Source organism: Talpa occidentalis, unplaced genomic scaffold (assembly GCF_014898055.3).
Source record: "Talpa occidentalis isolate TD23 unplaced genomic scaffold, MPIMG_talOcc4v2.1 talOcc4.17, whole genome shotgun sequence".
In the NCBI taxonomy this organism is placed as follows: Eukaryota; Metazoa; Chordata; class Mammalia; order Eulipotyphla; family Talpidae; genus Talpa; species Talpa occidentalis.
This window is the reverse complement of record NW_023601754.1, coordinates 52,642,447-52,656,102: the sequence shown is the minus strand read 5'-3', so window position 1 is coordinate 52,656,102 and position 13,656 is coordinate 52,642,447. Positions and strand designations below refer to the sequence as shown.

Here is a 13,656-nt window from a genome sequence, read left to right as displayed (position 1 = left end):
CCTGGGGTGCGTGGCAGGGGAACCCCATCGTCCACCATCACCGCCGGCCTCTACTGCCACCTGAGCCCCCATAGGGCCACTGGTGGCCGGCGGTGAAGTGCCCCCTTCCCCTGCTGCTGACCCTGCCCACGAGCAGGGCCGGCGCTGGAGCCCCAAGGTGGGGACAGGTCCCCAGTTTCACTGGGACTGAGCAATGCTCACGGCTGCCAGAGCTGGGCATCCTGACCGCCTGGGCAGGTGGGCGAGAGGCGGTGCCGCGGACGCTGTCCGCCTTGTCCAGAGCGTGTCTTTTATTGCCATGTGGGGAAGGCGTGTGCTTGAGCAGGGCCCGAGCGCCCACGGGTGGTGTCGGGGGCAGGCGGCAGGTCCAGGGGTCCCCAGTTTGATCAGAAGCTCCGCCTGCTCATGATGGAGGACCCCACTTCTGTGTACTCTGCCATGGTGACCCACATGTCCTTGAAGGTGGAGAGGGAGCACAGGATGGAGCCGCCCACCCAGGCGCTGTGCTTGGGCTTGGGGCAGGTAGCGACCTGGAGGGGGACCAGAATCACAATGCGGCTCGAAACTGGGGACACGGCATCAGTCCCCGAGCAAACTTCATGGGCCGCCATGTCTGCCCCCACACTGGCAAGTCAAATGCAATTTCTTCTCCCCTTAAAGGCTCCCCCGGGTTGGCAAGGCCAGGATGACCCACAGTGCTTAGTGCCCCCAGCCCCGCGCCCCTCCCAGCACCTCCTGCTGGACCCCCACCCCGCCCGTGGCTGCACGTCGGCCTCCGTCTCCTTCCCTTCCCTCCTCCCAAGCCGCTGCCCTGAACTCCCAGGTGGGGGCCTGGAGCCCCGATCCCAACACCGGGCTCTCTGTGTGTCCCCGAACACCCCAGACTCAGGCGCCACATCCCTCCCAGCGCCTCAGGCGTCACCCCACCTCGGGACACTCTCTGTCTCCCATTGTTCAGGCCTGCACCTTGGCTCCCTGCTCTCGGCGACCTGGCTTGTCTCTGCAAATCCTGGGGTCCTGCCACCTCTGCCGCCCGCTCTGAGCCCCGGCACCCCCCTTCACCTGGTTCCTGCCCCCCACCTGCAACCATCTACACCAGGCCACCTTCCCGAGGGCCGGCCCCTGCCCCGCTGCCCTGCCCCGTAGATGACAGTCCCTCTCGTCTCCTGTCTTGGCCCCGGCGCTGCCTGCATTGGGGGCTCCCCACCCCCAAGGTCAGAGCTGGGGCTCCTGAGCACTTGTGGTTTGATGTTACCCCAAAGGCCTGGCCATGCCAGCACGTCTCTGCTTCCAGAAGTGTCTGGGGGTGAACTCGGGAGGTCCCCGGGGGGTGGGAGGGGGAGGACGCACCTTCACTTGAATTGTGGGGGTCACCAGGGCGGAGATCTCCTTCTGCATCCGGAGCCGCAGGCCGGCACAGGAGCCCGTGCCCCCGCACAGCATGACGTGGCCGAAGAGGACCTTCCAGAGGGCGGGGCTGCAGGAGCTGATGCTCTGGAAGGCCAGCGCGTGGACGCCCAGGCTGTTTCTCCCTGCGGTGGGGAAAAGGCCTGGAGCCAGGGCTTGGGCGGCGGTGCACCCGGCTCTGCCTGCCCCCTGGGGGCCGGGGGGAAGTCGCCCCTATTTGTGCACTTCGGGTCATCTTGTGAACAGCGGGGTGAGGAGTGTGCAGTGACGAGAAGCCCCGTGGTCGGCGGGGTCCTGACCGCCTCTGACAGACGCTCCCCGGGTCCCGCCCGTGACACGGGGCGCCCTGGTTTGGGAGGAGGATGAGAGGGCAGAGCCCACGGACAACGGCCAGCAGGCGACGGGCAGAGGCCAGTGCTCCATGCGGCTATGGGGGTGGGATGAAATGGGGGCCACTCCTGCTTTCTGCTGCTCAAAGCAGAACCCCTCGGCGCAAACAGCCCTGTCCCTGTGGCGGACGCGCCTGGGGTCTCGCCGCCCCCCGCCGCCCCGGCTCACCTATGAGGTCTGTCTGGAAGAGCGCCTCCGGGCACGAGAACCTCTCCCGGCCGAGTGTGAGCTCCTGGCCATCGGGCAGCCGGAATTTCTCCGTGCGGACGGGCGAGGTGGGCGCCACCTTCTCCTGCGCGAAGTCCAAAGCCACGTAGCAGCATTTCTCCTTCACGTAGCGAGCCCACTCCCGGTCAGCTGGGGGGAGAGGTCAAGGACAGGCGGGCCGGCGCTGAGCCCACAGAAACCTGCACTTCCCAGGCGCCTGTCTCCATGGCTCGAGCTCCTGTGGCGGGCTGTGCCCGTGGCTCGAGCTCCTGTGGCGGGCAGTGCCCGTGGCTCGAGCTCCTGTGGCGGGCAGTGCCCGTGGCTCGAGCTCCTGTGGCGGGCAGTGCCCGTGGCTCGAGCTCCTGTGGCGGGCAGTGCCCTTGGCTGTTCCCAGCTCCTGCCAGTCCAGCCCCTCTGACGCGGAGTGGGCGTGACCCGGGTTTGTGGAAAGCCAGGAAAAGGACCTCCTAAACTAAATGTTTGAAAAAGCCTGCATTTTGTAGGCTGACACCCCACTAGATAAGGTGTACATTTTGTGGGGGGCTAGGAAATCAAACTCAGTTTTACTATCTATTAAAATAGGAGGTGCCACTGGTGCCCCACCCCGCCTGCTGGGTCGCTGGCCACCATCAGCCCACAGCAGAGCCCCCACCTGGGAAGGATCTGGAAGCGTGTCCCCTCCCCTCGCTGACAACAGACTTTAGACCCAGCTCTGTGTTCGGAGTGGGGGCCCCATAGTCTGTCCCTCTGTTCGGACACACCCACCACTCATAGGCTGTTGATGTCGCCGACCTTCCTACGTCTCTCCCTCTCGTGACGGAGATAATTCGTCCACCGCGTGGGGGTGCAGTGTGGGTGAGATGTTCCCCCTACCCCAGCAACTTGCTCTGGGCGGGGACTTTGCAAGTGTGGCCTATCACATTGTCACCACCTCCATCGGCATCGTTGCCGTCACCTGTCCACTAGCTGTCCCTGAGTCAGGGCGCAATGTCTTAGAACTTGGGGGGGGGCAGGTAGCCTTAGCTTTACACACCGAGGGCTGGAGGTGACGCGAGGCTAGAAGGATGTCACTCCCCAGGGACTGGCTGACCAGGCCAAGGGCAGCGACGCCTACCTGAGCTCACCAACAAGTTCCCACTGTCTGTCAACAGCTGCAGGAAGTACAAGGTCAGGTCCTGGCCGGCTACGTCCAGCTTCATGGTCGACTGAGGCAGAGGACAGCCCTCGATGATGGGCACGATGTACGTCATCCCTTCCCCAGACTCAATGGCGGTCCCTAGACACGAGAGCACGCCGGCGAGTGTCGCAGGGCGGCGGCCGCGCCACGGTCGTCGGGTCTGCGGGACCAGGAGGCGGTGGGGACGGAACGGGAAGGGAAGGCACCGGGTCTTCTGAGCGAGCCCTTCCCCGGGGGCTCCCTGGGCAGAGCTGTCTGGTCAGACCCAGGCGCTGAGGGCCTGAGGGCTTGAGGGCCTCAGGGGCCTGAGGATTTTCTCTTGCGCCAGGCACAGGGTCAGAGCAGCTGCCAAGGAGAGGTAAAAGCGGAAGGAGGTGACCATGGCTCCCCCTTCTTCCCCAGAACCATCTGCGTCCAGGCGGGCAGGAGTCCCAGGAGGCCCTCAGACGTGGGGGCCGCGTCAGTGGGGGCCAGAGAGTGAGGACGCCGCCGACCCTGGGTGATGCGGGCCGCGGGGAAGGGGTGCCTGGCCTCACTTCGTAGGAAATGGGGGCACAGGGGCTTCCCAGAGTCGAGTGGGCCCTGGGAGGCGGCGTCTGTCACCTGCTGAGTTTGGCAACCGAAAGCTCGAGGGTGAATGAACAGCCGGCACGACCCCCACGCCCAGCTTGGACGGGGGCAAGGAGGGGACCCTCCAGCTCGAGTAACTGCAGAGGACGGACACCAGGAAGGGCGGTTTGCAAGATGTGGACATGAGCGACAAAGGAGGTGGTCCCGGAGCCACGGGCCTCGGGACAGACACACGGAGGCCACCGCCCGCGCGGCAGAGGCCAGACCCCGAGCAGCCCGCGCCAACGGTGTGTGGAAAGCGGCTCCGGCTCAGAACGCAAGGTTGTCCAGTCAGCGAGACTCAGGGTCTCAGAACCAAGAGGCAACATCTACGCGGCCGCGTCAACAGGTGGAGAAAACCCCAGAGCCTGACTTCGAATCTCCCAGCAAACCCCAGCAAGAGGACGCCGCGGCCGAGGAAGGGGCCCCAGCAGCCCGCGGCCCGCGCTTGGCGGAGGGGGAGGGCGGCTCCCAGGCCGGGCAGGCCGAGCGCGGCCGGAAGGCCCCAGCCAGAGCAGCCAGGCCAGGAAAAGCGACGAAAAACATCTTGGGTGGAAAGAAGCAAGAAAACCACCCGCTCCCAGACAACACGGGGCCCACGGAGGCATCCGGGGAAGCTGCGCAGCCGCTGCCGGCCCGAGGCGCGAGGACACAGCGACACAGAAAGGCCGTTTGTCCTTCCGCGGGTGACAACCAGAACCCGACTGGACCCACGCACCCCGGCGTCACCACGTAGGAAGCCTTCGCCGCTGAGGCTGACGGTGGACGCGCCACTTACGCCCGGAAGCCACGGGGAGCTGCTCAGGGAAGCCAGGGGTGACCCGGGCGCGCTTGTCAGCTGGGGGCAGGCGACGCCCCTCCCGGCCGCCGCGCGGCCATCCCAGCGGGGCTTTCTCAGCAGGACCCGACAGGCTGATTCCAGAATCCGCGCGGAGACTGTGCCACGGCTCAGACGTTGCGAGGAGGCCGGGCGCCGGCCCCAGCACCGCCTCGCTCCCAGGCTGGTCAGAAGGGCCCGCGCGCAGCCAGCGAAGCGCCTTCCCGCCGCGCCCCGCGCCCCGCGGAGCTGTGTAAGCCAAGGAAGCCCAGCGGGGCCGTGGCCAGCCCCGGGGACGGCGGGTGGGGTTCCCAGGGTTCCCCCTCTCGTTACTCGGCAGGGGGCGCAGCCCAGGGACTGGGAGCAGCTGGGCTGGGAGGCAGAGCCGGGGCACTCACCGGAGGTTTGGCCGGAGGAGAACAGGGAGAGGACCCCGTGGTTGCCTAAGAACAGGGCGGGCACTTTGAAGGTCTCGAACAGGATCTGCGGGGGCAGCATCAGGGTGGCGTGGGCTGCGGGCGGCCACTGGGGGGGGGGTGGTCCCAGCTGGCCGGGCATTGGCCACCCCGCCTGAGAGCCCGACGCGGGGCGGGCGGCAGCACCGCTCACCCCGGCTCCCCCCCGACCGGCGGGGCCGTCCTGCTCCCGCCCTCCCAGGGACCCATCGCCAGCCGGACGCGACAGCTCCTGGCTGTTTAGCCGCCATCCCCGCCCGGGGGAGGGGGCGCAGCATGCAGCACCTCTGCGGGCCTCGCCTTCTCCCCACGAGCACACTCTTGTAGGTCCATCCTGGGTGGGGCCCGGGGGCCGAGGGGGACGGGGTGCCAGCCAATTGGAGCTGTGGGGCAGCTGGTGGGTGGCCAGTGGGGGATGCGAGGCCAGAGGCCGGGTAGCTGGGAAGGCCCTCAGGGGTCCTGCGGTCAACTCCAGGGACAGATGAGGACACCGAGGCCGGGGAGCCCCAAGCCCTGACTGGCCCAGGGCGGGAGCCCAGGGGCAGGCGCCTCCCGGCACGAGCAGCTCCCGTCGTCCCTGGGATGGGGCAGGCCTGGCCCACCAGGGAAGGTCTGGACACCACCGAAAGCCTGCGCCTTGCCCCGAACAAGGAGCTGCTCCGGCCTCGGGACGCGCAGCCGCGCTCTCCGGCCCCAGCCGCCCACCCCGCAGACCCAGGACCCCTGCCTCTGTGACGGCCGAGCCAGTCCCCACTCCAGCCGCAAGGAGGGCTCTGCGTCTGGACCGGGCAGGGAACCTCCTCTCTGGCCGTAGGCGCCCTGGCCGGGATCCCCGTCTGGTTCGATCCACTGCAACCTGGCAGCTGCGCGAGCACCCTCTGCTCCTCCCGGGCAGGCGGGGGCGGGCAGGGGCTCAGAGGGCGAGGCGGGGGCTCCAGGCCGGGGCGGGCGCCACGCAGTCCTTAGGAGAACAGGGCGGCGAGCAGACAGGCTGGTCGCTCTGTGGCCTGAGCCAATTGCTGGAGCTCTGGACGCCCCGATTTCTTTCTCTGCAGAGGCTTGACCACCCCAGCCCCTAGACTGGCCGCAAGGCCGTGGACTCTCAGGCTGGGTGGCCTTGTGGTAAGAGTAGAGGGACAGCGCTCGGGCCCTAATCTCGCCGAGCAGAGAAGGCGAGACGGCCCGGCTGGGAGGGGGCCCACCTGGGGGGGGGGCCCGGCCCCGCAGGCCACCCCGGCCCTGCTCTCACCTGGGATACCTTCTCTTTGTCAGACATCGTGCTCAGGGGCGGCTCCGTCATCATCAGGGGGTGCTGCTCCGGGGCGACGCGGAGCGCCTGGTAGAAGCCGTGGTGCCACACCTGGGAGAGCCAGCAGGTGAGCCGGGCACGGAGGGTGGGTGGCGCCTGCAGCCACACCCTGGGCTAGCCTGGCCTGGCACCTGCGGAGGCCATTGGGTTCAGGCTCTGGGAGCCCCAGGCCCCGGCCGGGAGTCGGGCTGGCGTGCCCCGGGCCCAGCTGCGGCCCTCCACGGCTAGCACTTGCTATCTGGCGTCTGCTGACTGTCGCCTGGCTCCACCGGCTGAGGAAGATCAAGGGCCTTTCTCCATCATGCCCTGTGGCTCTGACATAGGAAAATCAGGCCCCTCCGTCCCGGTGAGGAAACAGGCTGGAGCGGCGGAGTCTCGTCCAAACGCTGGCGGCCACGGCAGCAGAGCCAGGATCCCAGCGGGCTCTCCTCAGGGCCCCGCGGTCAGGGCCTGTCCTCGGGCATCCGGGGAGGACCCCACCAGCCTGCTGTGGAGCCCTCCTTGGGGCGCAGGGGGTGCCCTGTGGCTGACGCGGCACCCACCTTTTCCATGTTGTCCCAGTTGGTGACAGCGCCCCGGGCGATGGGCCACTGCAGGTTGAGCTGCCCGAGCTTGTCCATGGCCTCCGTGCCGATGAGCCAGTCCTGATCCTCCAGTCCCACCAACAGGCGCTGGGGACGGCCGGCCCCGGTCAGCTCCGGCCTGAGCCCCCTGCTCAGTCACGGGCAGTGGCAGGGCCGGGGGCGGGAGGGGCCGGGAACCCTCCCGAGGGTGCAGAGAGGTCTCGGCAGGGCCTGCAACCCGCACCCAGGCCCCAGCAGAGCTCCTCCTGGCCTTGCGCGTGCAGAAGCCGGGCAGGAGGAGGCCCGGAGCCACACGTGGGCACACTGGCCACTGCATGTGCCCAGAAAGCAGACGGGAAGGATCTGGGCCTTCAGGGCACAGAGGCGGGGGCCGTGCCTGGTAAACTGAAAGGACAGACCCACACGAGCCTCAGGGTCCCCCACTGGTCAGCTGGCCCCAACCTAAGTGGGCGGCGGGGGGCGGTGGAGGGAGGCGCAAGGACCGGGAGGAGCAGGTTAGAGCTGCGGCCTGAGATGGGGAGCGAGGGTGCTCGGGCCACGCCACAGCTGTGCAGGCTCCGGGGGTGCCAGGACTCGGGGGCCTTGGGTGGCCTTGGTCCTGCCTCCCCGGGGCCGCGGGTCCCCTCACTGCCCTCTTGGCGGCAACACTCAAGTGGGGCGGGAGGGGTCCCGAGCGCGGATGTGGGAGCAGACACGAGCCCTGAGCGGGCGAAGCCCGGGGGAGGAGGGGAGACCTAGTGGTGGTGCTGGGGGCCGCCGTCCTCTCCGTCCGTCCTGGTCACCGCGTCTATTCCGGCGAGGACGCTGTCCTGCCGTGATCCTGCGCCTGCGACCTGCTTCCAGGCTCGCCTGCTGCTGGGTTCCCTGGGCGGGGGGCCGGCTTCTCTGCCTGTCCCAGGGCCCAGCGCCCGCGTGGGCAGCGTGACGTCTGACATGGTCACAACACGGGGCCGTGCCCGTCAGCCGAGCGCGGAGGACGAGCGGGAGGTGGGCACAGCCCGGGAGTTTGGAGGTGGAGCACAGGGAGCACGGCTGGAGCCCAGAGAGCAGCCCACGCCGCTGCTCGGCAGGGACGGCAGGCAGAGGAGGGCCTCTTGCCAAGGACACGCAGGTCTGAGGGTCGAGGTGCAGCGAGCCCCCACCCGGGGCAGCGCTGGGCACCTGGCCTGAAGCTCTCTTCTGTCTGGGCGGCACGGGTCTTGAGGTGACGTCTCAAAATTTGATGCAAACGTGGGAATTTCTTAAGCACTGATTGCCCCTTATCCAGCCACCCCTCTTCTGGACAGTGGGCGCCCCCGACGGCTACTGCTCCACCCCCACTCCCTTAGATGCTGTCCACAAGCGCTGCAGTGCGGAAGAGCCCCTTGCTCGGACGGGTGACGGATACACAAGGCCGCCCACCCACGCGTGGGAGGTTATTCAGCTGAAGAGGAAGGACACTCCAGCACCTGCTCCAACGTGGAGGGACCCGGGGACCCGGCCCCCGTGACTGAGCCCGAAGCCCAGGACAAGTGCCGTGGGGTCCCACTTGGGTCAGCACCGAGAGCGCCACACTCTGTGAATTCTGCCAAATTCCTACACTGAGAGGAGAGGGGGAGCCGTGGGCCTGGACGGGGGGCGGGAGTGAGTGTTTCGGGGGACCGAGTTCCAGGCTGGGGAGGTGAGAAGGTTCTGCAGGTGCGGGGGCGACGGCTGCTTTGCGGCAGCACCTGCACTTGGAAGTGGTTACGATGGGAGACTTTGTGCGACTTACAAAAATTAAAAACATCTGATTTTCTAAATTCTCCACGAAAGCAGGAAGACCCGGCCACACAGGGCCACGTTCGCCCAGAGCAGCGGCAGCAGACCCTGCCAGGCTGGGCACACGCCGCAGTCCCCACCCGTCCCGGAGCCTTCCTGCCAGGGGCTGTGTCTGGTGCACGTGGTTTGAGAAATGACGCCCGCTCCGTGCGCACCCTCCCCCGTGCGCTGTGCCTCGTGCCACAGCCTAAGCACAGCCCAGGGGCGGCCAGGCCAGCAGCACCCACTTCACCTGGGAAGTGGCCAGAAGCACAAGCCCTGGCGCCTCCCAGACCTGCCGAAGCAGGAGTCCTGGGGGTGGGCCTGGGCCTCTGCATTTTGCACAGCCGGCGCCCCGCACTCGGATGCTCGCCCACCTGGCCGGCAGCTCTAAGGCTCTGGGGGGCCCACCCTGCGGGGGAGGTGGGGGGCCCTGTGGGACCCGCGGCGGCCGCCTCTGGGAGGAGGAGCTGGGAGGGCGCTGGCCACTCACGTTGTGCCGGAGCTTCCCGAGGACGGTGGGGAACATGACCAGCGGCGCTTCCATGCCCGCGAAGCCCACCTTGCTGAAGCCCGAGCCGTAGTCACAGATCAGGGGCGTGTTCACGGCCGCAGGGAGGGCTGCGGGGAGATGACCTCATGGTCATGCTGCCCGCGTGGACCTGGCCCCGGGCCGGCCTCTCCCCGACACCAGGAGCCTGTGGCTCGCTGCCAGGTGGGGACAGAGCTGCTGACAACCCCCCGACCCCGTCCTGGTTTTGTGAGTCGCCGTGGTGTGACTGTGTGTCCAAGCGTGGGGTGCACCCCCAGGACGGCTCCCCACGGTGCACCCCCAGGACGGCTCGTTGAGGCCAAGCATTTATTTTTTATTTTTTATTTTTTTAGATTTGTTTATGTATTTATTTGTACAAGCACTGGGCACAGTCAGAAGCGCGGAGGGTGAGAGGATTCACCAGAGCCAGAGCGGGGAGCAGAGCAGGCAGAAGGACCGAAGGACACTGCTGAGGGGAGCAGCGGGCGGCAGGAGAGGTCTGCGCGCCATGCGGGACCCTCGCCCGATGGCCGGAGAACGAACTGGTGCTGCAGAGGCTGCGGGCAGCTTCGCAACCCAGCGCTCAACCGCTGCGCCACCGGGGAGGCCCGAGGCCAAGCATTTAAATGCTCCACAAACGGTTGGCCAAGTTGCTGACCAGAGGCATCGGTCACCTTGAGGGCCCCACAACGCAGCTCTTTCCACACCCTCCCCCCAACTTCCACGTGCCCGGTCGCCCCGATAGGCCAGGAGCCCCTCCAGGTGGGGGGTTGGGGCTCCTTCGCTCTGTTCTGGCCCCGACACCTCCTGGCCAAGGCTGCTGGCGCTGGCGGTCCTGCCACTGCTTCTCCGCGGAGCCTGATGTCCATGGGAGGGGCCGTTCTTTGTCCCCGTAGCATTTCTAGAAAGTTATGCCGCAAGTCCTGGTGGCCAGAGGTGGCCTCTCCAGGTCTGCTTCCCCCGCCCCGGCTGCCAAGTGCGGCGCCTGAGACACAAATGGGGGGAGACCAATTTCCCTTCCTCTGGGGTGCCTTGCCATGACGCCACGGCACGCAAGCTGGTGCTCCTTATAGGGCGACTGCTTGTTCTAAGAAGTCATTGTGTAGCCCACCACCCGCAAAGCCTCTAGTGTCACCTAAGCCTCTGTGCGCCCCCAGGGGCCTCCTGTCCCCCCAGAGCTGGCCACCGCCCTTTCCTTGATGTTAACGATTGCTCTCCCTCACACACCTGGCTCCGCCCCTAAATAAGGGGAGGCTGGGTTCTGCCCGCGCTCGGTTGTGGGGATGGAGTAAGGGTCCTGGGCATGTTTTGGTGGATTCCTGTTTTGCTCAGTCTTTGGCAACTGCCCGGCGTTGACACACGTGGCCATGGCTCATTTTCCCCGCTGTATAGTATTCCACACCCACCACATGGCTGCTGATTCGAGCCAAGTGATGTGTTTGCAAGCGGCTGGCTGGCCCACTCTCCCCCCCAGGAGGACGCCGCCTGCAGCTGCAGGACTTGACGGACTTGCTAAGGGTGCAGGTTGGTGCCAGAGCTGAATTGGGGTGGCCAGCCCCACCTCTCCCCTAAGCTAGTCCGTCCGGTATTTAAATAACGTGGCCTGAAGGGACAGCCACTGTCTCCTAGGACGCAGGCTGCCTGGTCTAGTGCCCAGGACGGCACAATCACCTGCTTACAATTCAGTATTCATTTGCACAAGGCGTACGTGTCGACATGCAGAAGTTTCCAAGGAGTTGGTGTTGGGATGTCGGAGAAAGCTCCAGGCGCAGGCCTTCCCACCCTGCCCCCCGCCCCCAGCACGGCGCACAGCCGGAGCCCTGAACACACACACACACACACACACACACACGCCAGGACACACACACACACGCCAGGACACACACACACGCCAGGACACACACACACACGCCAGGATACACACACACGCCAGGACACACACACACGCCAGGACACACACACACCAGGACACACACACACCAGGACACACACATGCCAGGACACACACATGCCAGGACACACACACGCCAAGACACACACACACGCTAGGACACACACATGCCAGGATACACACACATGCCAGGACACACACACACACATGCCAGGACACACACACACGCCAGGACACACACACACCAGGACACACACACATATCAGGACACACACACATGCCAGGACACACACACACACGCCAGGACACACACACACATGCCAGGACACACACACACACCAGGACACACACACACATGCCAGGACACACACACACGCCAGGACACACACACACGCCAGGACACACACACATGCCAGGACACACACACGCCAGGACACACACACGCCAAGACACACACACATGCTAGGGGACACACACGCCAGGACACACACACGCCAGGGGACACACACACACACACACACACACACACACAAAACACACACACACACACTCCACCCCCAGGCTGGATTTTGCAGGAGCCGCTTCCTGCCAAGCGCCTGATTCCTGGCGTGGCCCGGGTGCCCCCTGCTGGCCAGTCGTGAGCTGCACGGCCCCAGGAGGGCTCCGGCCCAGGCCATGGGCTCACAGGTGCCTCTTCTGAGGCACCTGTGGGCCCACACCCTGGTGACGTCACCGCAGCGACACCTGCGTGTGCATGCCTGCGTGCATGTCGTCTGTGGCTGTTTTCTCACTGGCAGGCAGAGCCGAGCGGCTGCGACCGGCCCCCGCGGCTGCGACACGCGTGTCCCGGGTGGCCCCGTTCGCAAGCCTGCCCACGCGTCCGGCCCAGCGGCCCGAGATGGCGCTCACCGTGCCCTGCTGTTACCCTGGAAACTGTCCTGTGTGGATTAACCTGGGCGCCCACTAGGCGCCAGGTGTGCTTCTGGTGTTTTCCAACAGTTGCCAGCACTCCCACCCCGATGGCGCCGGTGTTGGGGTGTGTTTGGCTCCCACCAAGGCCAGGTGGGCACAGGTGCCCTCTCGGGGCCCTGACGTCCTGGGCCCGGCCTGCAGCTCCTGCCGTACCCGCCAAGCAGCGTCCTCGGCCTGGCCGGCGCCCACAGGTGGGGAGGGGGGCAGCGGGGAGCACGGCCCGGGACACTGCAGTCCCTGCCCACTGAGGCCTTAGTGTCCCCGGGGCCCCCACTTTCCGAGGTGCTGCCTGGCTTGTCTCGCTGGGGAGATTTCAAATGTGCGAGCAGGAGTCCCCCGGGGCGCTCGCTGGGCCGGCGTCTGGACACCTCAGCAGGAATGAGGACCAGCTCCCCAAGCTCTGCCGGGGCGACGCTGGGGCCCAGCCCTGCTCCCCACACCCGGGGGACCCTGTGCTCCCTGGCAGCACGGAGAGGGCCCGAGCGACCAGGCTCAGCCCCGCCGGGGGACGGGCTCCTTGACGGCAGGGGGCGAGGGGAGTGCGGAGACGAGAGCACTGCCTCCCTCACGAGACGCCCGGGCCCAGCGCCCCCCAGCCCCGGCCCGGCCCCCTCTTACCTGAGCCCCGGGAGAGCGTCGCCCACAGCCCGGGCCTCAGGAGCGCCACGCTCAGCTGCAGCGGTGGTCTCGCCTGCGCCATCGCTTCTCCTGTTAAGAAAAGGAAGAGCCTGAAAGACTTTAACTGAGGGGAGAGCGTCCAGGCCGCACCGGAGCCGCGGAACAAGCGGCTGCGTGAAAAGACCCCCCTCCTGCCCTCCCCTGGGGGGGACCGCTCGGGCCCAGCTGTCCGCCCAGCCAGAGCCTCGGAGCCCAGGGCGGCTATGCAGAGCCCACCGCGGCCGCACCTCCTGGCCGCCTGAGAGGCCGGTGCTGGGGGCCACCGCGCCCTGGTGGCCGGGCGCGCTCTGCCCAACAATGGCCCTGTGCTGTAACAGGTGACCTCAGGGCTGGCCGGGCCCGCTGGAGTGGCCGGCACAGCCTCTCTAGCCCCTGCCTGCCTTTCCACCTGTCTACTTCCACGCGCTCAGGAGCGAGGGGGCCTCGAGGGGCTCCCTGGCGGGAGCACAGCTGGGCCCAAGGTGGGGTGGAGCAGGCGTGTCAGCGTGGGGGGCAGGGGGCCCAGCGTGGGCGCCCACTCTTTCCCCCCACAGCGGTCACAGACACACCTGAGGGGGCTTCTGGGACTGGCTCCCTCCAGGTGCCCTTGGTCTGGCTTCTGCGGGCGGGCGTGGACGCAGGACACAGGGGCCATGCGGGGGCCCAGTGCTGACTCCATGGCCGCCCCTGCAAGTCCCGTGCCGACTGTGATCCCTGGGCACAGGGCCCACGGGGAGGTCCCATTCCCTCCGATCTGCTGTTCCCAGCAGAGGGTGGGGAGGTGGCACGCAGGAGGGGGAGAGAGGGCACTGAGCCAGAGCCTGGAGGCCCCGTGCCCCTCCCTGCCCCGAGGCCACAGGTACCGCGTCC

At 67.1% G+C, this 13,656-nt stretch overlaps 1 protein-coding gene across 1 annotated transcript; it reads right to left on the bottom strand.

Annotated features, from left to right (window-relative positions):
* Positions 1-277: 277 nt before the first annotated feature.
* On the bottom strand, positions 278-12,829 carry LOC119248796 (actin). Its single transcript, XM_037515674.1, has 9 exons — positions 12,748-12,829; positions 9,228-9,355; positions 6,914-7,042; positions 6,312-6,422; positions 5,006-5,090; positions 3,119-3,280; positions 1,966-2,154; positions 1,351-1,532; positions 278-530 (listed from the first exon to the last, which is right to left on the bottom strand). Exons 1-9 carry the CDS (start codon positions 12,827-12,829, stop codon positions 387-389), a joined length of 1,212 nt encoding a protein of 403 aa, XP_037371571.1. The 3' UTR covers positions 278-386.
* Positions 12,830-13,656: the final 827 nt, after the last annotated feature.